The sequence below is a fragment of the Paramormyrops kingsleyae genome, chromosome 23, assembly GCF_048594095.1.
Source record: "Paramormyrops kingsleyae isolate MSU_618 chromosome 23, PKINGS_0.4, whole genome shotgun sequence".
NCBI classification, from domain to species: Eukaryota; Metazoa; Chordata; class Actinopteri; order Osteoglossiformes; family Mormyridae; genus Paramormyrops; species Paramormyrops kingsleyae.
The window spans coordinates 13307488-13335207 of record NC_132819.1 but is presented as its reverse complement, the minus strand read 5'-3'; the positions used below and the strand labels follow the sequence as shown (position 1 = coordinate 13335207).

The following is a 27720-nucleotide window of genomic DNA, read 5'->3' as shown; positions in this document are numbered from 1 at the left end:
ACGCTACAGTGATAGATTTAGACAGAACCTAGACCGCGCTGGCAGCAGACTGCAGGACGCTGGAGTAACAACCTCATGACTTTGCAGGGAAACTGTGTAACATGGATCTTACTTTCAGCAGGCCCATGGGACGAATACAGCTCCGTAACAAAGTCAGATATAATCTGCAGTGACGGAAACCAACAACCATATACTTTTGGTAAATCGATTATTTTGCAGATTTGTCTGGGATCTCCAACCCTTATTCTCAGCCATCCTGGGCCTTCGGCTCTGTGCCTACGGGGGGGAGGGAGGGGGTGGAGAACATGAAAGCACAGAAGTATTCAGAAACGCGCAAAACACGACGGCAGAGATCAATATCCTTCAGCCGTTTTATCTAAAATGCTTTGAACAAATCGGCTCATCATAATATGCTCTGACCTTCTGGCATAGAATGTAATAAAACAATGTTTTTACTGTGTGGCCGTGTTGCGGAGTAAAACCTGGTAGCAAGAACAGCAGACGGGAGAAATGAACACACAGAAAGCCTCATCCGTTCACCTTTAATCCTTTACTGACCCTTTGCAACATTTTCAAACCATTTCTTTATGCTTTTTTATTTATTTATTTATTTATTTTTACATTTTCTTCCCACCGAATCTTCATAGAATACAAACAGTTTATAAAAAAAAATGTATATGAACACATGTAGGCAACCCCTGCATCTTATAGGGGGGACTTAGGATATAAATGACAATAACCCAGCTGCCGTTACCATGCCCATTTACGACAAATGCATAAGCAAATGACCACATTTGGCTAATACCTCAAATAACATAATATGAAAACTTAAAAAAAAAAAAAGACTAAAAAGAACAGCTCCATTAAGATGGAACTCATGGAAGTATTACACAAAAATGTTCTGAGGGAGAAGGACAAATTATTGGTTCTCTCTGGGTACAAGCAACTAGAGAAGACAGGACCAAGACAGGACCTGATTGGTTGGCCCCGTGTCCTCTAGTTATCTCTCTGAACCAATCATTTTCCCTTCAGCCCTCCGAACATTTTTGTATCAGTAAAACTCCCATGAGCAATGACAGATGTGTCCAGCTCTGGTCAGCACAGGGTAAGGTGGAGTGTCAAAGGTTAACTTTGAAAGTGCAGGAGGGAAGAGGCAGTGTGACCCCGAGGCAGGTCTGGGGAGCTGGAGCGTCCCCCCCCCCACAGAACCGGGATACGTGGGTGCGACGTGAAGCATCAGAAAAGCGGAAGTGCGAGAGCGACTTTGTTTTGGCCGCTCTGTCAGGGAAGCAGGTTTGCGGTTCAGCTCTCACATTCACATTAAACACTCCATTTTAAAGTAACACTGACATCTTTCCAGAATTCTCCGTGAAAGGAGGACAGTACAGATACGGGAGATGTGCTAAACTTTACAGACCCAATTGGATTGAACCGAGGTGAAACCAGGACAGACCGTTATGATATAAGTAAGGAATGGGGGGGGGGGGGGCATGGATGATAGAGAGGGAAGGAGATGGCCTTACCGGCTAGCGAAGGCCATACGTGCACTTTAAGTGACCTGCATGTGGTGAGTGAGCTCACCAGGAGCGCATTAATGGCGTGTAACATAAAGGATGGTCACATCCATAACTACAAAGTGATATGCTCTTTCAAAAAAAAAAATTATGTATAAAACAAAAAGATAAAATTCTAAGAAAAACACAAAATACAGAAAAACGCAAGTCTCCAAAAATCCTTTGGAATGGAGAAACAACCTCAGGAATAATATAAATGAGATTAGCGAATGCCCCAAATCCATGTGACCAACAGATTTATTTATCCAAAACCTGAAAGCTGAACCTCTAAGGGTAACCATGGACACGGGAGCGAATGACCGCTGGTGCCCACTCCGAATACCGCCAGAAGGTCTGCCGCCCTGGGAGAGGTCAGACCTTCATTCTCTCACCTGCAGCATAACAGTGGTTATGCAGTTCAGGCTTAAATTGGCTTTTGTCCACACATTAACTATTGTAACCCATGCCCATATCTCACAAGTAATTAAACATAATAATGAAAATAATATATTATCCTGCAACACACGGAGTCATCTAGAAATGGCTGCAGGTGAATGGCTGGACTCTGACACCATGAGACCTAATCACTAAACCTCCAATGAAATGAGCCAGCTCGCGCATCATGGATCCGATTGGCTCGACTGTCACAGTCTATCATTAACACGTTTGACACATTGACGTCTTAGTAATGCTGCCCCCTACTGGCTGTTGTGTGCGCGTCGCTGGGTCATGGCCTTTTTTGGTATAGCTGCGATTGATGGCGACTGAGCCCCCGGACTTCAGCAGGGCTCTCTAATCGCCCGGAACGACGAGAGTAACCAGGTCCCCGCCGGGACTGTGCGACGATGGCGTCGGAAGTCGTGACTGTCGGGATTGTTAAAAACCTACAGAAGAGTTAACAGTTTACTGGGGGGGGGGTGTTCTTCCAATGTGGCACCCGCTTCTTTCCCGACGCTCCAAAGCCGGGACAGCCCTTCAGGAATTATCTAAGGCAAGGTTTGCATGCAGCAGTCGTTACAGACGCAGGCCAGGCGTTAGGAAAACATCCATATTACGAGTGTTTACGCTACAAACACACACATTGTGCACTGTATACATATGTACAAATCATCGGTGTGTGCAAGTACAACTATACATATTTATAATCTGCTCACAAACTGACATATGCCCAAATAGATTGCGTATAATATTAAAGGACTGGTTATAAAAAGTAGGAAGAGACCCTCCCATGGCAATTGCCATGGCATGCCTGTGTGGCCCAGGGGGGGGGGAATGAGTGTCCCCACCTAGCCGGGGAGGGGGGAGCTCAGAGAGCCTTGGCGCTGGTGGTGTGGGCCGTGTGGGACACAGGCTTCTGGGGGTAGCGGCTGTAGTAGTAGACCTGGAAGAGGATGGCGAGGTCCACGAAGACCTGCAGGAGGCCGCAAACCCAGAACTGCACGGGGGCCTGGGTGAGCAGGAAGTAGGCCGTCTTGAAGGTGTCGCCGCTGGTCCACATGCAGACCATCTTGATACTGCCGAGAAAGGGGGACAAGGTCAGAGGGGTGCGGAGAAAGCCGGGGCAGGCTTGTAGGCATCTCAGAGGCTTTCGGCTGACGCCTCGCAGCTCGACGATATTAATCGTGACGATCAGCGACATAAGTTATACAGGAGCTGTGTGGCCACAGCCAATTATGAGAAGGTAACTTGAACACAGGGCATAGAACAGAGGACACCCAGGACCGATGGACAGAGGCGCGCGCACACACACACACACACACACACACACACACACACACACACACACACACACACACACACACACACACACACACACACACACACACACACACACACACACACACTGGGTGACTCAGACCCTGGCTGACCTCAGGAACACAGGGACGACAAAGTGAAAGTGATCAATGACTTTCACAAACGGACACAATGTGCCCTGCAGTGCCGGGAGAGATCGGCCTTCTCCTTTATCTCCTCATGGCCGCTGCAGGTTCGGTGTGACCATGATGAGCATCTCTGGGCCCTTTTAATCATCAGCTGGCCTCCAGGTCTCCAGACGCCATAAACATTTACAAACGACAGACCCACAGTGTAAACTAGAGCAAAAGCCAGCTGATTCACCGCGGTACCTAATATGGCGAGCAAAGTTTCAGCTACAGAAATCCCACACGAGCAATAATTACAGTGTTAATGATGGGGGAGTGGGCAGGGTGGGGGGCTTCAGGTTACATTTACTTGATAGCATAATTTATGGACACTTTAGAATCCAATAACCTGATTAGTAATTTATCTGGTCAATTGGAGACCTTATCAAAATTAAGTGCAATATTATATGTAAAACGTGCAAAGAGTAAAAAGCTGAATTTATAGCTCAGTTTAAAAGACTGCCCTCATATTACGTGTGCACTATTCCAGAACCATTTCACACTGCACATTAAATATGAATTTTGACTTTGGTACGGCATCAGACATCTCTCGCACACTGAGCTTCGCAAAGTCAGTTCTCGCACAACACATGTGAATGAAGCTCCCAAATTTACATACGACATGTACTGGGACAGCAAGTGCCCTGCCCCCCCCCCCCCCGGAAGTCAGCGCCATATCCATGAGGTTAAGGCAACATCACGGTGGCTACTTCAGGACAGACTGTCAGAGCAAGTTTCCATAGAGGAATTACAGGAAAGCTCTTACTGAGCATCTCTGCCACTATGTGCAGATAGAGGGGCGTCTCAGACACGCACTATAAAGGCCAAAAGTACCAACATCTCACTGCGAAACCAAAAGTCATTACTATGAAGTTGGTCAGCTGACTGTTGCTATAAGAACACTCCTGGGCCGGCTTCCATTAGACGCTGGAACATTGCCGGTGGGTTGCCATTCCGGGGGGATATTGATGTTGGGGGATTAGGTCCCTTTCTGGGAGTCTGCATGATACATCACTTTGCAGCTGAACTTGCTCCTAACCAGGTCAGCTCCAGCAGTGGAGACATTTAGCAACCTGACTTCAGTGATGGTGCCGAGCTGGAAGTTACAAGCCTCTTCTGTAGCCATTCTGCTAATGTACGTCGCTGGAGACTCCCTGGCCCTGAGCTTAATTATACATCTGTGTCAGCCATGGGTCTGCCTTAATTAGCCAGTGCCTCTCATTAACAAGGGGTGTCCACATGCTCTTGGCTGTATAGAGTATTTCTCACATCTATTTTTCCAAGTAAACATTTCCAACCTTCATGGCTTTCTCAGTGTCTGTGTGTAATTGTGTGTGTGTGTGTGTGAGTGATCATGTTTATATTACATTGTGGGGGCCAAATGTTCCCCACAATGTCATACACACCTGTTATTCTGACATTGTGGGGACCTGAGAAAATGGTCCCCACAAAGTCAGAATAACAGGTTTTTATGATATCTATAGAACTCTCAATGCAATCAAAAAAAGTAAAAATTCCAAAAGTCTGGTATTTTGTTTGGTTACTTAGGTTAGGGTTGGATAGGGGTTAAGGTTGTCATATTGGGATTAGAGTTTTCCCCATAGAAATAATGGAGAGTCCCCACAAAGATAATTACAAACCTGTGTGTGTGAGTGAGAGAAAGAGAGGGAGAGAGAGAGGGAGCATACAATGAAACATTTACCCGAAAGGCAATGACATTTTTGGGCTGAAAGTTCATACTCGCTCATTTCAGTCTTCACTCCTGCTACTTTCCATTCTTCAATACCAAAAACATGCTGATCCAGAGATTCTCCAGGAGACATTCAGACCTTCCCTGGAAGCACTGCCTTTGAGAAAATGTGCACCACAGTCACAAAGCCAGTAGATGGAGGCCATTCAGAGCATCCTTGGTCTTGATTCAGGATTGGAACACGAGTCACCATGAAAGACACAGTGGTCTTCTGGAGCCCTAACATCAATACGAACCAAAGCCAACAACCCAAAAAGAACCATGTGTACGTTTCAGCAGGAGCATGATGCTTGACCCAGGCAATCTGACAGCCGTGAGCATGTTTAATCTGAGCATGTCCAGGGACATATGGCGCCGACAGAGGCCCGTCTCACTGACATCGGCGTGTACTGGGCGCCGACAGAGGCCCGTCTCACTGACATCGGCGTGTACTGGGCGCCGACAGAGGCCCGTCTCACTGACATCGGCGTGTACTGGGCGCCGACAGAGGCCCGTCTCGCTGACATCAGCGTGTACTGGGCGCCGACAGAGGCCCGTCTCACTGACATCAGCGTGTACTGGGCGCCGACAGAGGCCCGTCTCACTGACATCAGCGTGTACTGGGCGCCGACAGAGGCCCGTCTCGCTGACATCGGCGTGTACTGGGCGCCGACAGAGGCCCGTCTCTCTGACATCAGCGTGTACTGGGCGCCGACAGAGGCCCATCTGACTGACATCAGCTTGTCACAGCTGCACAGGGAGCCCCTCTCTTCATACTGCCCAAAATAAAGCCTGCAGCAGCCGATGGGAGGTTAATGATCCTCAGTCAACCTCTTCAAAAGGTCAAAGATGAGGAAGTCTGCCAAAGTGGCCCATACCCACCCCAAACACATACAAAAAAGTTAGGTATCTAGGTCTTTGTGGGGACCCTACATTAATTTCTGTAGGCATAACCCTAATCCCAACCAAGACCACCTTAACCCCTACCCAGCCCTAACCTTAAACATAAGTAACTAAACAAAATACAAGACTGTTGGCTAAAATGTTTTTTGATTGCATTCATAGATTTTTATAAAACAGAGTTTCCCCTTGTGGGGACTGAAATAATGTCCCCACAAGTCCAAAATAACAGGATTTTTGTCACACTGTGGGGACATTGTAATGTAATACACACATGACCCCCGCTTCCCCACACACACACACACACACAAACACACAGCTGTATCTACACGTGCCGTTTCTATAGAATATTCAGTTAAGTATGGCTGACTTCTCCCGACCTTGAAGCAGAGAAAAAGCAGGAGGAGATGTAGACAAAGAGGAGATGTAGACAAAGAGGAGATGTGGACACTCGTCTCCAATCAGCCGACGGACCCTTCCGAAAGGCTCCAGTGGTGCGGGGTTTCACTTTATAGCTGGCAATTTGCTGAATCCACTTTAAAAACTTTAAAAGCTGAGGAGCAGGAGGAATGCCAACTAGACACTGCATGAAACAGTTTAACTGGCGTGAACTAGGAAACTGCTACGCCCATCGCACATGGAGCAAATGTGAATTATAAGTCATAAACCTCTACATACCACGTCGTAACGGAGTTAGAGAAACACCACAAGTAGCAGACCTCCGGATACAAATGGCATCTTCCCGTATCCAGGCAACCTTGTGTAACATCTAACGATTCGGGTACCTCCCTCACCGGGCACCAGCAGCCCGTCGGCATCCCCTGGCAGGCCGACCACCCAGCAGCACAGAGCAGACACGCTCGCTCTCTGGAAGGCCACCACTGGGACCTCACAGGAGCTGATACTCTACAGAACACAGTAATGCTTCCATGACCTCAGAAGAAAGGGTTCCAGACCATCGTTCTGTTTATTAGCTGAAGCTTTTAACCAGAATTATTCATTTGATGGATATTTAATGAGATTAAGACAATATAGCCATGTTCCCCATAGGAAGCATGTCGTGGCCCTGCAGTGGCTAGAATTAGCGATATGGGGGGGGGGGGGGAGGTGTACCCAATTAAAGAGGGGGGGGGGGATCTGTGATCTGTGTAGCATTCGAGTTGCATGGTCCACTGGCCTGCCCGCAGATGCACGCCACTTCACCTCCCGCTGATTATTAAATCAGCAGGAGATAATGAGGCCGTCCAACCAGCTGTCATGGTGGGCCTCGTCAGGATGGAGGACACAGAACGCCCCATCCCCACCCCCGTTTCCTGTGGGCGGCAGACGGGGACGGGGCAGGCAGCCGTCGGCAGCGGCAAGGACGCTGTGTTTTGGCAGACGCTGCGAGGACGTGGCTGTAGATGAAAGCCAATTTCCAGCCGATTGTTAGACAGTCGACAGCGAGCATGAAGCGGGATGAGAGCGGCACATGGGAGCCTTAACTCCTGATGAGAGAGAAATCGCTCTCGCAGTCGTCCGCTGATGTTCTGTCCGGAAACAAAACACTTTCTAAACAGAGAGAGGACCATCGAGCAGAGTTACTATGGAGACAGAGCGGGGAATTGAAAAGGCAGGAGGGGGATCGTGCTAAGGATGCAAGACAGTAAACACAACGTCGTGGGTGAGCATCCGGGGGCATCAGCGGCGACCGGACCGACCGAGGACGAACCATTCCTGTGTGAAGGGGGGGGGGGGAACCATTATGCAACCACTATAGTACAATATAGGTATCCAGGACAGGGAGGCGCTCAGGGCTGGGGCTTCAGCGCAGCGGCACCTCCTCGCGGTGGATGGAGGTCAGAGGTCGGGTGGTGGGCATCAGCTTTTACTGAGCCAGCTTACCCATACACCCAGGGGAACACATGGTTACAACAGGTATGGGTGTGACAGGAGTCTACCTACAAGTGTTCTTCATTTTACCCATCAGCCCGCCAACAATCTGCTGAGAATAAAGACATTTCACCATCACATGTCAAAGGAGTGAGGTGAGGTCAGGTGCAGGCCTGAAAATAACTGTGATTGGTCACCTAACGATGAGCGGAGGAGAAAACCCATGCTGGCTGATTACAGCCCTGCCAGCCGACGCCCCGGACAGTCCCCAGCCTGTCTGACTGCGGCCCCCCAAGATGAGGCCAAGATGGGCCATTACGCTGTTAGAGGGCTTGATTGGGATGAACCATTAAAGAAAGGGATGGGGGTGCTTTTCAAAAAAAAAAACAGAATGTTAAGACAGGGACTAAAAAAGAAAAGCAGTCCTGCAATCACTTAAGCGGAAGACACTTCATATTTCCTTTTTGGGAGGTGCGATTATGATCAAGTATTACAAAAAAAGTTGGTAGGTGATAAGCAAGATTAAAGCATTCGTCGGGTTTTGTTTGAGTTCTTCTTATCATTATTGTAGGTATTATTAAAATACCTACACTAATGTTGGTCAAGCCGATTGCTCCACTTCCTGTATTTGCAGTTTGCATTTTTCATTTCCTGTAATATTATTCAACTTAACTGGTCATCATTCTCTGTTGGTTGGGCAGCTGGATAACTGGACTGTTGTTGCACTGCTTATAGGGTAACTAGGCAAACTGAATAAACCACATCAGCTGGCTGACTGTGGGGATGGGGGTGTGGCTTGTGACACCCAATGGGAATCACTTGGCTTGCCGCTGGCCAATCAGAGAAAACATGCGGGCCACGGCCTAGAGGTTATCTTCATGGGACAGGCCATCTAATCCAGTGATAAACACACAGCAAGAACTTATTCTGGGCCCTTATAAGGGCCGTCCTGGGCCTGGAGAGGAGCACCAGCTGTATAAGGATTCCCCAGATCCCACAGTAACTGCTTAGCACAAGTGTGTACATGCAGACACCAGAGACCGTGGACCCACAGCGATATGACGGGACCTGGGAAACCGGCTCAGCGCCACCGCCGTCTCAGTCACCGCATTGAGTGGAGCCGGATGACGGAGCCCCTGGGGTCGCGCGCAATTCAGAAACATTAGCAAAATGTCTCCCAAAACACTAATGTATTAAACCCCATCCAAGCCCGGGGCGAGCTAATTACTCATAATGACAGTGACGACAGTGAAAAGCAGCTCACACAAAGGAAGGAGGAGTGTGTGGAAAAAAGGCCATCATGGGTGGGGGGACAGATGTTAGCTTAGCAGCCTCGGGGGGGCTTTAGCAGGGTTTTAGCTTCGAGGACACGCCCAGCTGGACAGATCCCCCTCCCCCGCCCGAGGGCACTGCCAGCCGTGATACGTTCCCATTTAAAGTTCTGAGCAGTTGCTGACTGGAGATCAGCAGAGCAGCTAGGCAACCAGCAGACAGAACACACTGATTGGGGAGGGGGGGGGGGGCGTGCTCTTCCACAACAACTTCCAGGGAACAAACATCGCTAATCAAAATCCAAAGGAAGCCATTAACCTTCGGGCCCCTGCCACCCCAACCCCGAAGCGCTTCTGTCAGAGTAATGCAGCAGTGAACAGCCGGGCTCCTGCTCCACTGCCCAGTAATTAGAATGAATCAGAGGGGGCCCCTGGCACACGCCACCCCCCACCCCCTACAAAGTGGCCGCGGGCCCAGAGCCAGATCCTGAGACCCACCGGGACGGGCGGCCGGGTTTCCTGTGTGACACGGAGCTCATTAGGGGAGGGAACCTGTGCGATCCAGGGGGTCAGGGCAGAGGGAGAGAGATCGCAGGCAGGACAAATTCAGTTTAAGGCCTGGCTGGATATAAATTGCACAATCACTAATGAGTCCATTAGGAAAAGCTGCGCATTAGGAACAAGGAAAGGTGAAGGTGTGAAAAGGGGGGGGAAGGTGTGAGGGAAAGATCGGTGTTTCCGAAGGTGGCCACTCGGTGGCGCTCTAATGCTCCAAGGAGATATGAAAGCTGAAAGGTATTATTGGACCCACTCTGGTTTGATAGGGCCTGGTGAACCTGCATTACTGTAGTATATAAAGCGCGGCCTCAAAGGGGCCCTAGATAGGCCACATGCTAAAGGTTTAGCAGGTTTACTAATAGCAGAGAGCCCCCTACTGGAAGATTGTGAAGCACACGGAAGCACGCCAGAAACAACAGAATACAGAGCAAAGCAGAGAGAGGCAGGTAACGCAGGGGGCTCCTTCACCTTCTAAGCGAGGAGGAAGAGGAGGAAACCTCAGCAGCAATAACTGGTGTGGGGTTGGCCAGAGCAGCCGATTACGGTCATCGTGTAAATTACGGCTATGCTGCCTCCCATCATGGCCGCTTTAATTGCCGGTCAAACAGATGCAGTTTGGCCACAGGCACCTGAACTCCCTCAAAGATCATGCCGTACGGTAAAGATTCAGCAGCCCGTTTAGCATCTGACGCAGAATCCAGGCCTCCCCAAGCACCAAAGCCAGCAGCAACTGCCGCGTTAATTAAAGTACCTAAAAACAAACAGCTGACACCGTCATAATTAGCATCCTGCAGTCCGGGAGACTCCTCAGTGCCTCCTGGCTGCTTTTATAGGTATAATTACTAAAATGGGAAAAAAAAAATTAAACAAACATTGAAACGTGATCAGAGTACTTAACAACACACACTGCTAGGTGGAGCATGCATAAAGGTATGAATCACGAGGAATGATTAAAACGCTGAACATTAACGCATATTAACAGCGCAGGTGAAATACAGGACGCGCTGGATGCTAAATGCCAGATGTCCCCATCAATCTATTTTAGACACGTTTTTTTGCCGTTGAAGTGTTCACAGCAAAATTTTGATTTGTCACGTCGTGGTGAGCAGAGCATGTGAACGGAGCGTGAGCGAGGAGCGGAGCGGGTGGAATTTGGTCAGAGCGCAGAGCGGTTTTTTAATTAAGGCTGGAGCGGTCGCTCTGTCTCGCACCAATTTCGCTCCTCTACCCAGAATTCATCTGTACAATTATCAATATATTCTTTAGGCTATTAAGCCCACTGATTCCTTTATTTTTAAGCCTATTTTTGTGTGGAATGCCATTGTCAAACCTGTGCGTTGTTGCTAATATGTTGCTTAAAAATAAATATTTTCTGTTCTGACTGGCAATGTTGCAGTTGCTCATATTTCTTTATGATAAGACTTCGGTTTAAGGTGACATTTGTTAGGCATGCAGATTATTTGTCCCTCTTTTAAATTGGAGCGACCGTGGAGCGATTTGACTGGAGCAGGAGGAAATTTTAGTGGAGCGAGGAGCGGTGTTGAGCGGAGCGGCTTAGTGTGAATTAGAGCGGAGGAGCAGACGGAGCCAACAGCCTCGTGAGCGAGGAGCGGGAATTCTCACCGCTCCACTCCGCTCACATGCTCTGGTGATGAGAGAGCAGGGGGCAATCAGGAACCCGTCGTAGCCTATGTGAAGCTGGCCCAGGGCAGGCTGAAGCAACACTTTGATTCTGAGGGGGCCAATTGCACAAACCGGCGGGAAACAGCATGTGAGGACCGCTACCCATCAGCCATCACTCCTTTAGCATTAGCTGTGTAGCGGGAAACGGCATGTGAGGACCGCTACCCATCAGCCATCACTCCTTTAGCATTAGCTGTGTAGCGGGAAACGGCATGTGAGGACCGCTACCCATCAGCCATCACTCCTTTAGCATTAGCAGAGTAGCTGACTCAGGCAAATTGGACCACATAGACACATGGCTGAAATCCTACAAGATGTCAGCTCAGCTTGCCCGCATAGCCTGGGAGAATCTGGCCCAAAGGTGACCAAGGCTTGGGATGACAAAAGCTGGTAGGCCACAAACAAACACTCATTTTACAGCAGGGAGAACAGAACTACTGTGAAATGTACAGAATCTTTAAACAGTTGTATATAGCCAACTTGATTCTGTATTCTTGGTGAACAGCAGGGAAAAAAAAAAGTCATGCTTATTTTTTTTGCAAAAGTAGCAATTTTAAAAAACTATCAGCATATGAAATGACGTGGACTGAAAACATCTCCACTCACACACAAGTCTGTATTTATTCTTTTGTGGGGATCCTACCTTTATTTCTATGAGCATAACCCTAATCCCAGGAACGATGACCTTATCCTCTACCCAGGCCTAGCCATAAGTAACCAAACAAAATACAAGACTTTTGGAATTCTTAGTTTTTTGATTGCATTCAAAGATAAAATCCATTTGTGGGTACCGAAAAAATGTTCCCACTGGGACAAAATAACAGATTTTTTTATCACATTGTGGGGGAGACACAATATAATACATGCATAACACACACCTCTATGTTGGGGGCCCCTAGCAGGCCGGCTCCTACCTCATGCCCTCAGTGGACTTGTTCTGGTAGTTGCAGTAGAGCTGTGGCGTGCCAAGCATGGCTTCCGTGAAGACGGCCAGGAAGCCCAGAGTCTCCACATAGAGCGGGGAGTCCAGCAGGAGGTAGGTGACGTAGCCGGCGGCGGCGGTGAAGGTCAGCACGCACTGCAGGTAGTCCACGAAGCGACTCCATAGCCAGAAGGAGCTCCAGTCAAAGTCTGCAAGTGGGGACAGGGCATGTCAAGCGGCCTGCGTTCAGCTGCTCATTAAAGCCCTTAACTCACAGTGAGGGGGCTTGGCCTCCATTAGTGTCACACCCCACTGACTGTCTTGAGCGGTTATGGGGGGTAGGGCGGGGGGGGGAGGATGATCTTCATATAAGTCTAACATCTGTTTCTGTCTCAGAGGCTCTCCTTGCGTTTCAGAAGCAGAACTACGTCACGGTAGATCTCAAATTCCTCAAGGAAACATGGTCTGACAGGGAAGAGTACAGCTACTGAAGTCATTTAATGAGCCACAAAATGGAATAAATGTACAATTACATAAAGTGTGACTCTTAATCTGACAGTGTCCTCGTGCTGAAAACATTCTCTGATAGTCAGCAACTAGCTGGTTGCATGTGTGAAAACCTGCTTCTAAGGGACCGTCCTGACAGCACACAGTCCTGCCTGATATTTTCAAGTGATCAGCAGCCGTTTCAGGGAGATGTCCTGAGAGTACAGCAAGCAGGAGATCAGAAGATTATTGCCACCATAAGCCAATCCTGCCTGATGCAATTACATAAAGGGCACTTCTAACAGGAAGAATCAAAGTAAAAGACACTCTGGGGTCCTACAAGGAAAGCTTCCCTCCCTATTCCACTGGAGCTTGTGAGAGTACTCTTCGCTTCGGGTCCGAGGATGAGAAACCGCTTATCACAGGAGCATAAGGAAGGCCTGTTCAGTGCGAGGGACCGGACCAGACAGATTTATCACTGATGCGTGGAGAGATCACCGGCTGCTCTTGGATAAAGGTCCACGACGCAGCAAAGGGCAGTGTACCTCTGAGTAACACTGAAAGTCAGAGTGATGACATTAACATGGACGGCAATTTGCTAGCGGGATGTGAATGAGTTTGGAAAACTAGATGTGAATAGAGCACTAGATGCCAATCATTTTAATCGTGGTGACAAGATGGAGTGTTATGCATAAAGGTTAAACAATGCTTTAAAAAGAAATATGACTGCAAGATGTTGATTTGGTGCCGTGTTTTGAGGGGTGCGTTATCTGCTTCAGTGGGCTAGGGCACTGTACCTGTAAATCGGAAAGCTGCGGGTTCAAATCCCAGCGTTGAGCGATTTCCACAGTCGAGCTCTTCAGCAAGGCCCTTAACCCGTGGCTGAACCTACTTTCTCAAAATGTACATTGCTTTCTATAAAAGGGTCTGAATTAAATGTGAACGCGTAGTGCGCCCCCATCCCCCACTGTTACAGAATAACCATATTGATTTACGATTTGCCCACCTTGGTAGTCTGGGTAAACCCTGCTATGGTGCCGACCTCAGCACAGCAAGCTCCAGCCCCCGGCTCTATGGAGATCTGACATGAGAGTTAACAGTGACGCCTTCGGGACATTCATCTTCTCCACAGTGTCGTCTGGGGGCTGCCGACTCGCTCACTTGACAAGCAAGAAGAGCTCGAAAAAACGAGGGGAACCTTAGCTGCCCCCAGGCAGGAACCGCTAAAGCAAGCGTGGAGATACACACCCCGCAGGGGGGGGGGCGGGGCGAGCAGAATGACACACACCGCCTGCCCTGTTTAACCCAGGGAGAGTTGCACCACATGACAGTGGCGGCTGATAACCCCTCCCCACGGGAACACCAAGGCAGGGCATTTTTGGGACCGATTGTGGGACCCTTTATTCTCTACTATCATGCCAGTGCAGCCAAGCCATACACAAGCAAATTTAGTGATGAATGAGTCCCCACCCTCCTCAAGAACGACCGGGACATCCTGTCCTCTAGGGGGCAGCACAGATACTCAACCACAGTATGTGAAGAACAGCTCCCACATCCTCCCTGAGCCTCCCCTGCAGCATCCTGACAGCAACCTACTGACAGGCGGAGGCGGGGTGACGCTCGACGTGCCCTAACCCTGCACTCCCTGATGGGGGCTCTCACGCTGCGCATTCGCCGGCAGCCGAATCAGAGGGCCGAGAGACTCGATATCCCTTCGAGATGCTCCGCAGAGGCGTTCAGATGGGCAGCCAGGGACGCAGGCTCATCATCTGAAGGACGTCACCTACAAAAACTCGAGAGGCTTACCTGTAAAGCCCTTATATTTAAGCCAGAACGGCGGATTAAAGATTTCAGGGGACTTCTTCCCTAGCAACAAGAACTTTGATGGAAATCATACACGCATGGTACACTGGGAAACACACCAGAGCGTTTTAACGGAATAAACAAACAACTCACTCCTACAAACCTATCCTTCAACAGGCTTTAGACAACATCCTCAGAGAAAGCAAGATAATTGGTTGAGAGGGGAAAAAAAAAAAAAACACACACACACACACACACACACACACACACACACACACACACCTCATCTGCAGCCTGCAAAGAGCAAAAGAAACCTACAGCCAACACACTCTCAATCTCATAAACAATGCATCAAAACAAAGGTAAGACTCTTGTGTGAAGCCGTAACAGGAAGGCTGACCGTGAAGCCGTAACAGGAAGGCTGACCGTGAAGCCGTAACAGGAAGGCTGACCGTGAAGCCCCCAGGACATAAATAAGGGTCCGGCTTTTAAATCAGCACGCACTGCAGCCTGGCTCCAACGCGACGTGGGAGGAAAAAGGCACTCAGCTGGTTCTGCAGGCGACAGGGATCCTCATCAGCCCCAAACCGGAAAAACCGCCCATGACTCAGGTCTATATTTTCATCTGCTTCCGATCGGTGGGGACAGGTATTCGTGCTTAAATTCAACGGCACCAAAATCCTCAGCGTGTAAACCAGCCTTACCGACCTCAGTAGTTTCAAGTGAAACTAAATATTTGCAGTCTTATTTACAGTTATGAGTCAAATGTAAATTATATAAAATTCAGCTTGCGTGGTGGGACAATGGAACCAGCTGGAAGACACCGGATCCCGTTTAGAAATGAATAGAGCTTCCTGAATAAGCCTTCTGCTTATGACTACCCTGGCACACTTAAATACTCCATTACGTTCTTAGTGACTTTTTTTTTCCTGGGGGGCGGTCCACATCAGTCCTGCAACCCTCAGTAAACAGTAGAAAAGAAAAAAAAATCCCTCTCTGGAGGTAAACGTACAATATTCATGAATTTGAACAACTGAAAAAAAGAAAAATGTGATTTTTGGCTTCTACAGCACACAGCAATGCTCTAATAAATGACTAACAGCCCATTGCTGTGTGGAAACAGGGCCCAGCACAGGTTGTGAAGAGCATCCAATGCCGTTTGTCAGTTTTCCTCGTAAGATCAGTCCCAGAGGCTGTCAGGAGTCCAGCAATTACAGAACGCGACATGCAGCACCCCCCCCCCCAGCAAGCAAATGCTGCAGTTAGACAGCAGTGACAGGGCGGCATGAGCCCACACGGGGGCAGCGAGGGCAGCTGGGCTGGCGGGAACAACCCACAGCCTCGTGTCCAAATGCCCGGTACACCAACCTCCGTCCAGGGGAATTCTATGGGGAACACACCTATCCGAACGGCGTGACATCAGCAGCAAGTCCGCCGAATGGCGGTAAATGTAGGTGGCGGTCCACGCAAGACAGTCGTGCCAACACCAAAAGCAGGAGATGGCTGCGGGCAGGACCGAAGCCCCCCTCCCCACCTCGCCAGCACACTGCACCCACACAAAACCCGATTCAACAGCCTCCACCAGCAATCCCAGAACAAGGCGGATTTTCCAAAGCGGTTTGTGGATACAGCACACAGACCAGTGCCGCTTCCCTCGTACTGTAGATGCGGTTTGTAATAATTACACTTGTGCATGCAACACCTACACATTAAACATTTTTCAATGTCCATGGCTTGTAGCAAAGATTCTAAATAACATTTGCAAATGAGACAGAAGCGAAAAGCATAAATGGGACGGCTTCGGGATACCACCAGGTCGGGGGTTCGAATCCCACCTCCTGTCTGCATGTGCGGTTTCTCCTGTAGCCCTAAGACATGAAAGCCCTAGACCAGGGTGATTCAACTCACGGTCCTCGAGGTCCGAGCACTGCTGGTTTTCCAGCCTTCCTTTACCCGTCAGTCAGGTGTGAAGCCTCTGACCAATCAGAATCAGTAATTATTAAACAACTACCTGGGGGAACTGAAAACACGGCCTGGATTTGGAATCGAGGTCCAGAGTTGAAGAACCCTGCCCAAGGCTAATGGGTGTCTGTGATTTTGTGCGTGTCCTGTGATGGACTGGCATCCCATTCAGCCTTGTACCCTTTGCTTCCCGGGACAGACTCCAGATCCCCCCCCCCGCCCGCCCCATAACCCTGGCCGGGAAAAGCATATAGATGAGAGAATGAATCATGCTCTAGTCTGATACGAACGCCTTGACTGCAGAACCTAATCCCAGGAAACAGGAGAAAGGCTGAGTGCACCTTGTGAGGGACAGGAGGCAGCAACGCGCACTAGACAACACGCTCTGCAAAAGACAACTCAGGCTCAGCTGACCTGTTCCTGGTCTTTATGAGGCAAGTCACCCACCCAATCAGCTATTTAATACACTGCTGGATTCACAGTACTGTTAGGGATCTCAAATGCAAAGGGTATGAAGGAGCCCAGACTAATCAACAAGAAAATCTAGTGAAGCCTGAAAACAGCCCTGTGAAAAGCTCTCAGCGCCATCTGCTGGCAAAGCCGCAGAAGGGCCTCTGTCCGTCAGGCTAAGGTACAAAAAGATCCTTCCTTCACAACTCCAAGCAAAGACAAATATGCCAGAATTTTGTTTTCTACACATTTCAACATTTTCAAACATCTAAAAGAATATGAGGTGTATGTTACGACCACTATTTACTGCGAAATTGTATCCTGAAGTAAATTTAATACCTATTAATTGTTGTTTTTTTAGCGTATCCAAACCAAACATAATCTAAGCCAAACAATTTTCATCAGAGTTCATCTACATCTAGGCAATGCCAGAGAATCCCATCGCAATCATGGCATGCAACAGAGCAAAAGGGGATCCAAACACAGCCAGTGTGGGCAGATCACTCGCATTACACAAAAACAAGTGCGGAGAAACATCAGAGCACACGTGAAGGCAGCATGTCCGGCCGCGTCTCCAGAGCAGTGGGGCTAGTCTGAACCCAAACCGGCACCGGTCATGGATCTGCTGCTACGGGAAAAAAGGTAACAACCAGCCCTCGTCTCCTTCAGACTGCCGGAGGGGTATAAACTCAAGGTGGGGAAGGGGGTCACACTCAGGGCAGCATGCTTGGATGAACCGCTGAGAGAACAAGGCAAGTATAAAGACAGCAGGGGGTTAGTGAGTCAGGAAGGGCGATGTGAAAGGCGTCGACCATGCAGTTAATGCCAGAGAGGGTGGATGGTGCGTGATTGGTGAGGTGCGACTGGCAGGTCACAGGAGACAGCGGTACCTACCCAGGAAAAGCTTCTTAGGAACTTTGATCTCTTCATCCTTACTGTCTGACGCTAGACGCAAAGCAAAATAAACAGGGAGAGAAAAAAAAAAGACACACAGACCGTTTCCAGGGTTACTGGGATTGACGACAAGGAAGAAATAAGCCGTTTGTCCTTCGAGGAAGAGGGGAGGCAGCCGGCTGGCGTCACGAAGATCACGTATGCCGGCGCCTCTACGGACGCAAGGGGGGGGGTGGGGGAATTACCCAATGCTTAACTGGTGTGGAGGCCAACATCTCAAAGTCCTCAAAACACAAGGGGAACGACAGATGCCACACTGGCCACAGTGACGGGATACCTCCGTGTGGGATGTCACAAGCAGCTACGTTTGGGTGGCCACTTTAAATCCAAAAAAAAGAAGAAAAAAAACCTGAAGACGACCCAGATGAGGTACGTTTTCAAAGCTGTTGGATTGAGGCCATTTTCAACTATACTGAACCTGACGTGTGAGGAGTCCTGAACAAACCTATTCCCTCTCAAAGATTCGTAAACCCAGAGGCCCTATCAGAAAAGCGACATTCAGCTCAGAACTTCCCAGATCCTCTAGTCACTCTGTTTACACAGCTCTGTATCACAAACCTCACACAGAGCCCTCACCTGATCGGCAAATATAGCCTATATTCCTTACGTAGTTAAGTCAGAAATAAAGATCAAGGCAAGCGAGGTCCAAAGGTGTGGTTTGCAGAGCTAGAGCCAAGCTGTGCATTTTATTAAGTGGAATAGCTCCACTGATTCACACATCCCACAATCATATGTGCAATGATCATATGATGGTTTTGTCTGATCTAGTCACACTTGGATCTATGTAACACACTGCAAAGTCAGTGACCACCTATGTAACGCAACACCCAACATGAGCAATTTCAGCCATATGCTACACTAATACCACAGCTTCTGTCATATTCCTCAAATAGCTCAACATTTTCATAATTTTTTAAAGACATGAAAAATGTGTCAGAATAGAAAAGCAAGTTTAGGGCCAGCAAATGCTTCAAGTGACAGAAAATTCATTATAAATGACTTTTGCGAACCATAAACAGAAAGGTGGAACATTCCAGCAGTTATGGCGAGAGATAGTCAGCACACCTTTTATAATATTGTGTCAGCTCTCAAGATGAAGTTCAGGAAAGGGGGAAAATTAGGTCTGCCATGCAGAGAACATCATTCGAAGGAAACTGTGGCCAATACCTTTCAGAGAAGCGTGAAATGGAACCCGGTTTTATGATGGGAGTATAAATCAAAGTATGAACACACATTAACAGCTTATTTTATTCAGCTGAGCATTTATGAACCTCCCTATTTAACAGAGTTGTTAACTGAATTATTCACATATTGTTAAATTATAAATGAGTCAATTTAGTTAATCATTTGTTGAATATAGTAACTAGATTTTATAATAAATGTCCACAGACCACTGAAGACTGAAACTGGGCTGAAAATTAACCAACATCTTTTAACAAGATGATCAGAATTCCGCATTTCACTCAAATACCTAAATCAGGTATAAAAGATCATCAAGAACAAATGATAGCGATATATTCTGTACTCATTCAAGGGGGAAAAATATCAAAACCCAATTTAACAAATGAATAAAACCCTATTAATTCAGTGGGCATCAAGGACAAGAAGGAAAGGGGAAAGGAAAAATAAATAAATAAAATTCATCTATGTTTTAGGCCAGTGTTTGCCGACCTAGTCCTCGCGAACCCCCAGACAGTCCACATTTTTGCTCCCTCCCAGACAGTCCACATTTTTGCTCCCAACTGGAAGCTGGGAGGGAGCAAAAATGTGGACTGTCTGGGGGTTCACAGGGACTGAGTTGGGAAACACTGTTTTAGGCCATAAAATCCTAATTATCCATATTTTCATTTCGGAAAACAAAACAGTAGGAAAGACAGAGGAATGCGACACCTGTGTAGTAAATCATTCTCAAAGCCGTCTACACTGAAACTGGGCCCAGTGATGCCCAAAGCCCAAGAGCTTGGAGGGGGAGAGTTGGCGCATCATACTGACCTAGGAAGACCCGCCGTTTGGTGCTCAGCTCCGCGGCCACACGGACGCTGGTGCACAGGTTGAGCATAATCAGCATGGTAATGATCATGATGATGCTCTGCCACAACAGGGGGGTCTCAAAGTACCGCCCGAACCTGCAGGAAGGGGGGACATGGGTGGCAGAGTCACTGGCAGGTTCAGGAAACCAAAAGTACAGAAGGAAGTAAAGTGGAACTTAATAAAGCCTTCAGAGGTTAAAACAGAACACAAACACAGCCAGCACAAATCCAGTAGTTCAATTTCAAGAAAAAGCAAAATCCCTGTTAGCGCGACGCAAACTCTCCTTTATGCCCAATAAAGTCCTGACCAAACAGTCCACAACTGAATTTTCACTCAGTACTGAACAAACATTTGCAAACCTCTCACTCCTGTCAGAGCAGGGCTACATAATTCACGCTCTCCCTGGCTGTAGTTTACACAGACTTACTTCATAAAAAAAATGTTACAGCTCAACAACTAACAACCCACTGCAAGTGGTGAAGCAGCACAGGAGGCTGCACTCCCCTAAAGAAAACTCGAGAAAATAGGTGGCGCAGTGACTGGAGGCGAGTGTAAGAACACGAGTGTAAGAACACGAGTGTAAGAACACGAGTGTAAGAACACGAGTGTAAGAACACGAGTGTAAGAACAGGGCCAAAAGGCTTCAGATTCAGCTTTTCATTTCTCTGTCCAGAGTATCTCAGTAACACTTTACTTCAGGGGGCACCAGTAACTTAGCAACAAAGTTACTACTTAAGTTCAAATCATGAACAAATATAGTAACTGAATGAGACATGAACCTTTATGGTTGATTAATAATGAATGAACATGGGACCAGTATGTAACTAACACTTCTGGTTAATTAATACATTAAGTAAGAGTGTATTTGTGCTCACAAGTACAATCACACCAATATCTTTTTTTTTTTTTTTTTCCACTCTTTTTGACAACGTATACCTTGCTGTTATTTCTTTCAAAAACTGCACTAAAACTATCCACTAAAATGCAAGGATTTTTCTGTATTTTTCAGATAAGACCCATGAGGCCAGCTGTGCCAATATCTTCCAGTACCTAATAAAGAGGTCATTTCGACCTCTTTTAGGGTGCATTTTATCTTTCACAATCAGCAACAAGACAATTACCAGCCTTATACAGGATAAAGCCGGCACACCGTACAGCTCACGGTATCTACAGTGGGCCGGCTAGACTGTGAAGGCCAGTCCAGAACCATGGTACTGGAGGTGCAGAATATACCAGGGCTGCAGGCATCACAACGAGCACATATGCAACTGCCCTGAACAGCCAGCTGCCAGCTGGTTTAATGAGGCAGAAAATCTGAACAACCAGAGGCTGACAGGTCCGGCAATAAGGAGAACTTCTGTGGAAGAGAGAGATACTTTATTGATTTCCTGGCAGGGGGGGGAATTCGTTAGTCAAGGCTTATACTAATATTAATGCATGAATATGGCACTGGTGTGACAAATATAAGCAATATTAATATATATTTTTTCGATATTATTACCATTTCTTTAAGGTCTACTTAACGAAACGTTGGGAAGGTTGTGCATCAGGAGTTACAGTATTCATCATTAGCACAATTTTATTGCACATAATAGAAGCTTTTATGATCTACCATGCGTGATGAAAGCATTTCTTACTGGGCTATCAACTACAAAAACAAATTTCAAATTGCATACTACCGGAACAAAGTATCTGCGGCATTTGAGATGTTTACCCAGCAAACCCACGTCAAACCGTGCGGAGGCGGGGCAATAAGCGCCTACATGCTTCATGTGTGTTGAGATCTCACCCATAAGAGGGAGGATTTTCCACCTCCTTTAGGACTTACAGTATGTGCACTTACAACATTTTAACATTGTTACAGCGGTGGGGGTTTCCAGCTTAAACCGCAGGTAAATGGGCGCTTAAACTATTACGGGTCTTAACTAAATCCTGTAATCTAACACTTAGAGTGTTTTTTTAAAATAAACATACAAGACATACTTCAGGGAATATTGCGGCCACCTTGGAGAAAAACATTTGTGACTGGCACCTTTAAATAGTAATCGATACCAAATAGGCTATGTAACGTTTGAGTACCCATCCCTCCCGTTCTCATTTAATATCCTTAAGCAATGTCCGGTATTTCACTGTACAACCTAATATCGGCAGGCCTAATGACAAAGGCAGTGTAAAATAAGACAGTATCGATCGGCACTTACCTGAAGAGTATCCTCAATATATTGGCCACCAGGAGAACTAGGCACACGTAGGAGGAGAAGCCCTCTGCGTTTTGGGTCCGTCGGATATCCCGGTACTGGGGGATATAGGGTACGACCCCACCGAAGACCATGGCCCCGGCGGCGAACCATGACACCAACTGATTGAGCACGTAAGTCAGCTGCTGAAAGAGTTCATCTTCCATTTTCAATCAATGCCCTAAAAAGCCTCGGAGAGGTGATAAGCAATGGAGGGGGGTCTAACTGCGGGTTCCAAATCACTGATACCAGGGGGCGATGTACTTCCTGCTTTATTCACTGGTGGTCAGGCTTAGCGGATTGCCACCGACCAGTGGGAAACCATTTATTTCCAAACTGTCCGGCAAAATATCTGTATCTCAAATGAATATCGGAGGGAAATCGCTCCGATTCCCAAAGTTGGGTGGGAATTAAAGTGGGTTCAGATCCTGAACTTCATCGCATCACTGCCACGCAAACAGGGCAGCATCCTGTAACAGAGAAAAGTACAGACTGAAGAAATATGACAAGCACCCCATAAACAAACACTGCAGAAATAGGACCGAGTGGATATATGAAACAAAATCACTGGGTGCTTTGGTCAAGTACAACCGACTCTTACCTGTAATTAAAAAAGGATCTTTATGTCGTGTTAAATGATGCAGAAATCAAGGGAGTGTAATATAATGCAGATCATGGTTAAGCATCAATGCACAGGGATGTTAGTGGCGCATTGTCAAATGCAATGTATTTCTAGATGAAGTGATTAATTCAAACTTGCCTTTATGCATCAAACCTCCTCACGGCTAGGATCCCGGGTCCGTCCTTACGGCTAGCTACAGCGCCGTGGCGGCTATCGATCTAACACCCTCCGCTTGGAGACATCGACACACGGGAATGGTGAACTCACGGCCCCTTCGGTGCGGAGCAGGACTGGAAAGTGAGACTCGGAAGAACACACATCCCGCAACGGGCCAACCGCCACACTGGCAGCCAGCTTCGTTTCTGTAACCGATTCCACGAAACCGAGCCGCGCTTCCGGGATACGTCACAGACCGACCGCCTCGCCAGGACGCCGTAGGGTCCTAAAACACGTTGCGTTGTTCATTAGCGTTCTGATTGGCTGGGAGAAAACAGCAGGGGATCGCACAGTATGGGGTTAAAGTTAAATGCTGGGTGCGTCTTTAGGCGATGCGGGGGAAACGCCTTGCTGCGATTGATCGGTTTTTCAGTGCAACATTTTAAATACGAAAGTAGCCCTATCGCAGAAGTTTCCGCATTTAGCTGTACAGTGTTTTGATTACATGGTGTTAAGATTGTCGTGGCTTCTTCATATTTTTGTGATTTGTATGTGTGTGAGCAAGGTGTAATACATTATCTAATTACACATTTCGGTAGTACATTATTGGCGTTAAAGCGGCGCTAACTTTTTGCTGATGGTGCTTTTCTGGACAGCAGCTGTTGAAGACTGTGAATTCTGTTTTGGCCTGAAATCGTAGCTTTCCTTAGGTTATTTATCACCCTTGAGAAGGATTTTGCTTTAACGGACGCTTACAAACTGGATTTGCAAATAACGAAACTGCGATCTGCCTAAAAGACGCGATGGCTGAATCGAACTGGAATGCAGCTCAGGATTTAACAGATTTTGTAAGTCTGACGTTACATTCAGAGGCGTAGGAACCTAGGGGGATGGGGGGACGTGAACCCCCTGATATTTAGTTATAATTTGACTTCAATCATTCTCTCAATAGAATTTTATATTAAAATTATTAAGTTGTGTACCCACCAATAACCCACTCTCTACGTCAGGGGTGCCCAATACGTCGTTCGCGATCTACTGGTCGATCGCAAAGGTGGTGTGGGTAGATCGCATGGCATAAACAAATAGAGGATGGATGACGCGTTCAACCGCGCCAGCTGCTGCAAAACTCCTGCCGAGTCGCCTAGTTAGCCTCCAATTAATTTCTACTAAACTTAAGAAAGGGTATAAAAATGAATGGGGGAGATGGACCAAGTAAGAAGCCAAAAACCGACCACTTCCATACGGAATGGGAGGAGGGTTTTTTTTCACAATGTCATATTCGAAGTGCGTTTGCCTCACCTGTCAGTCTATTGCTATTCCGAAGAAGGGAAATTTGGAGCGGCATTTTCGGACTGTTCATAAAAACTACGACATTAACTTCCCTCCCAAAAGCGAGCTGAGAAAGAGAAAGGTGAAGGAGCTAAAATCCTAATTCAATTAAAAAGTACTTTATTTATCCTAAAGGGAAATTAATAATAATAGTAAAGAATACGCAATATATTTACAAATAAATATGTTTTGCATTTTTATAGTAGGTAGAACATTTTGACTTGGTCATTTATACGTAGCTCGCAAGCTGAAAAGTGTGGGCACCCCTGATCTGCGCTGTCGGTAATACTGACTCACAGTTCTCATTTGTTTTAATCCTATTTAAACAACTCAGGTAGGTAACGGGAAAATGCAACAATCAAACGAATATTGTCCATATATACAACTTTTAACATGTTAACAAAGAGGGAGGATTGCCATTTTTTGTTTGTCGTTTTTGTTGTCACTTTAATTGATTTGCAACAATGAGATCATACGGAATTACAGGTGTGCAAATTCAGCTAGTGAAACCGGCTATTATAGAAAAACAGTATATCGTGTAACGCTCTTGTTGGCTAATTGTGTTCGCTAAATCAGATTGTTTCTTTTTCTGTTCAGATGGAAACTACGATGCAGAAGCTTCAGAAAAAGTTTCAGGACATGTCTGACCAGCTGGTCTCAAGAAATATCCTTAGCGCTATATCACTATTTCCACTGTAAATTGCAGTTTCAAATTCATGCCAGATGCACATGAAATATCTGGGGTTGGTGTGTGGCCGAAGCGACTACATTCCTTAACGTACACACTGGACGAAATGGGAACCAGAATTGATGACTTGGAGAAGAATGTTGCTGATCTCATGAAACAGGCAGGGATGGAAGAGCCTCAATCTTCAAAATGACTTTGTACAGGCCATATACGTGTACAAAGTTAACGTTTGTAAATTGCTTAAGTACAGAAATGTTCAGTACTATTTTTTTTAAATGCAAATGAACCATAACGTGAACAGAAGTGCCTTTAGTGTTAAACAACAGGAGTGAAGTAGTTAAAAACAGAAATAAGTACAAATTCAAAACCAAAACGTGTTAGCTGCATCTGACAAAGGTTTGTTTTCTTAAAAGGGATTCATTTTGTATTTGCCACTGCTTTGTGATGCAATGGACAACATCATCAGCACAATTCCACACAAGGACCAAACATCATGCATAGATACTCCTCTCTTGTAACATTCTAATTTGATCACTTGCCAGCTATTTTTAAATAGAATGATACACAGAAAACATTTTTTTCAAATAGTTTATTTTGACTAGAATCAACTTCTCCACCATTTTGCAAATTGCAAAGGATTCATTATGTAAAAAAAACACTTAAACGTTGACTTGGTGAATTTCTTTCTACAGATCATATATTCAGACTTCAGTTGCCCTAAATGTCCATAGTAAACCAACAAGGAGAGGGGAAAAAGGTACTTAGTATCTGTATTTTGTTGAGTAATCCTTTGGAGACACGACTAGACCTCTTCCTTTCCGTGCACCACGGTAAACTGTCTCCACAATGTCTATCATCTCCTGCTTATCCTCCATAGTCCAATTGATTTTGTTGTTATTACCTGTGCCCAGGTCAATCATGATGTGCTTGTTCCTGGGTGAAGTAAACATAAGAAATAACTAGACCAAACATTTCTATCAACTGGTTTTTACTAATGCAAGAATTATAAATAATTGAAACACGGCGGCAGTCTTGATCACAATTTAAAAAAAAAAAAAATCAGAATCCTCAGTTTTTCAATGAACAAACTTGAAATGGTTATCAGATTAAGGGAAGGTGATCACAATGATCGTATCAGCTTTTGTAAAAACATTTACCATTCATTACACTGAAAAAGGAAGCAGAGCACTAACCTGAAAAAGAACATTACTGTACAGGGATCATACAACTCGTACATCTTGTTGAAGTCAGGCACCTCTGTGATATCCACCAGGTAAATGACTGCAAAATTTTTTACCTGAAGATGATAACTTAAATCAGATATGTAACCACATACAACACAGAGATGCATTCCTTAGAATTTCCACCACTTCAGACATCAGAATTTCTAAAATTAAAGACTGAGATCGACTTGATCAGTGTTATGTGTCAGTCTGAAAATTATACACCTTATACAGTACTGGAAAATGTATTTAAATGCAACATACATACCTTTTCAGCGATGCTGTACAAAACTTCGTCCATCTTCATACAAGTCGGGTCCCAGTCATGCCCGAATCGGATGACCAGAACTCTGTCCTCTTCGGACAGAATAGCTTGGTCAACTTGCCAGCCATTATGAAGATGCGGGAGCATATACGACATCCTGATAGGGCCAAGCAAACAAACAATAAGGCGATCATGACATAAATATTTAACGTGGGGCCAACTGGTCGTGATTCGACAAGTCCTTTCCCCCCTTCTTTATTATAGAAGGGGACAGTTACAGACAGCTAAGGTGATGATTCTGTGAGTCGGATACTTGAATAAATCAAGCCTTGTGCTTATGACAAGCCTTACAGACGGTGTTAAAGTCGTAGATCGCTTAGAAATGCAGACCGGTTTCCTACGGTCACCGAGGTGCCCGAGCCCGAAAACCACTGGCAGTTGTAGGACGATACCAGCGGGGCTCCAGCTAGCCGGCTAACCTGGAAACGACTAAAAGTACAGCAGTACTTACCTGGCAAAGTGGCTAACAGATACTCGCTATCGATTGTTATTCGTTTTTATACGGAATCCTGATTGAAATCAAAAAACGGCCATGAAAGCACTAAACCTCCAAAGTCGTTATAAACCTTTGGGACAGGACGCCACCAAACAACAGTTTTTAATGGCAACCCCGACGTTAGGTCTGCGTTCGCCTACGTCATAAGTGTGAGACGGCGCCGCGACGTTCGACGGTTTAACTATTAACTGTTCTGGGATCAGTTGCATGTTATTTACTCCCGAATTACGATGCTCAGTTATTTTACAGATTATGTTAAAAAATGTAGATCTTGATTTGTAGGATGCGACTCTACGTAATGTAATTTGGGATCAGGGCAAGCCAGGAAATTATTGGAGTCTTTAATAGATACTGATGCAGCCATGAAGAATAAAAACAAAATCATGTAATGCATTTCTTGGGAAAATGTAAGCCTATTAAAAATAACTTAGATCGGATCCTAACTATGATGACTTGCGTACTTTTGGCCAGAGCTCCACCATAGGTTCAACACTTCTGAACCCATGGTGGGGGCGAAACTCTTATAAAAAAGAATGCAAGCCATT

At 46.5% G+C, this 27720-nt stretch overlaps 3 protein-coding genes across 4 annotated transcripts; 1 reads left to right on the top strand and 2 right to left on the bottom strand.

The window, feature by feature from the left end:
* Nucleotides 1-531: 531 nt before the first annotated feature.
* slc66a2 (solute carrier family 66 member 2) lies at nt 532-23389 on the bottom strand. 2 transcript variants are annotated; one of them, XM_023811941.2, is made up of 6 exons: nt 23094-23389; nt 22298-22803; nt 20058-20191; nt 18006-18056; nt 12403-12619; nt 532-3067 (listed from the first exon to the last, which is right to left on the bottom strand). In XM_023811941.2, the coding sequence occupies exons 2-6, from the start codon at nt 22498-22500 to the stop codon at nt 2860-2862; spliced, it is 813 nt and encodes a 270-aa protein (XP_023667709.1). In that variant the 5' UTR covers nt 22501-22803; nt 23094-23389; the 3' UTR covers nt 532-2859. The 2 variants fall into 2 exon arrangements, with proteins under 2 accessions (XP_023667709.1, XP_023667710.1); XM_023811942.2 differs by lacking the exon at nt 18006-18056 and having other exon boundaries at nt 23094-23388.
* Nucleotides 23390-23442: 53 nt separating this feature from the next.
* Nucleotides 23443-26067, top strand: LOC111843937 (heat shock factor-binding protein 1-like protein 1). The gene is made up of 3 exons (XM_023811946.2): nt 23443-23959; nt 25041-25107; nt 25230-26067. Exons 1-3 carry the CDS (start codon nt 23915-23917, stop codon nt 25322-25324), a joined length of 207 nt encoding a protein of 68 aa, XP_023667714.1. The 5' UTR covers nt 23443-23914; the 3' UTR covers nt 25325-26067.
* On the bottom strand, nt 25725-27323 carry txnl4a (thioredoxin-like 4A). Its single transcript, XM_023811943.2, has 4 exons — nt 27131-27323; nt 26623-26776; nt 26325-26428; nt 25725-26064 (listed from the first exon to the last, which is right to left on the bottom strand). Exons 2-4 carry the CDS (start codon nt 26773-26775, stop codon nt 25893-25895), a joined length of 429 nt encoding a protein of 142 aa, XP_023667711.1. The 5' UTR covers nt 26776; nt 27131-27323; the 3' UTR covers nt 25725-25892.
* Nucleotides 27324-27720: the final 397 nt, after the last annotated feature.

What these genes read in the sequence shown, in the direction of transcription:
- slc66a2 (XM_023811941.2), bottom strand. Translation starts at nt 22,500, where the DNA reads ATGGAAGATGAACTCTTTCAGCAGCTGACTTACGTGCTCAATCAGTTG. An exon ending in CAAACGGCGGGTCTTCCTAG is followed by an intron (nt 18,057 to 20,057) that starts GTCAGTATGATG and finishes CTTTGCGTCTAG; the next exon opens with CGTCAGACAGTAAGGATGAA. An exon ending in AAGTCCACTGAGGGCATGAG is followed by an intron (nt 3,068 to 12,402) that starts GTAGGAGCCGGC and finishes CTTTCTCGGCAG; the next exon opens with TATCAAGATGGTCTGCATGT.
- LOC111843937 (XM_023811946.2), top strand. Translation starts at nt 23,915, where the DNA reads ATGGCTGAATCGAACTGGAATGCAGCTCAGGATTTAACAGATTTT. An exon ending in CTCAGGATTTAACAGATTTT is followed by an intron (nt 23,960 to 25,040) that starts GTAAGTCTGACG and finishes TTTTCTGTTCAG; the next exon opens with ATGGAAACTACGATGCAGAA. An exon ending in TGACCAGCTGGTCTCAAGAA is followed by an intron (nt 25,108 to 25,229) that starts ATATCCTTAGCG and finishes TAACGTACACAC; the next exon opens with TGGACGAAATGGGAACCAGA.
- txnl4a (XM_023811943.2), bottom strand. Translation starts at nt 26,775, where the DNA reads ATGTCGTATATGCTCCCGCATCTTCATAATGGCTGGCAAGTTGACCAA. An exon ending in TGTACAGCATCGCTGAAAAG is followed by an intron (nt 26,429 to 26,622) that starts GTATGTATGTTG and finishes TATCATCTTCAG; the next exon opens with GTAAAAAATTTTGCAGTCAT. An exon ending in ACAGTAATGTTCTTTTTCAG is followed by an intron (nt 26,065 to 26,324) that starts GTTAGTGCTCTG and finishes TACTTCACCCAG; the next exon opens with GAACAAGCACATCATGATTG.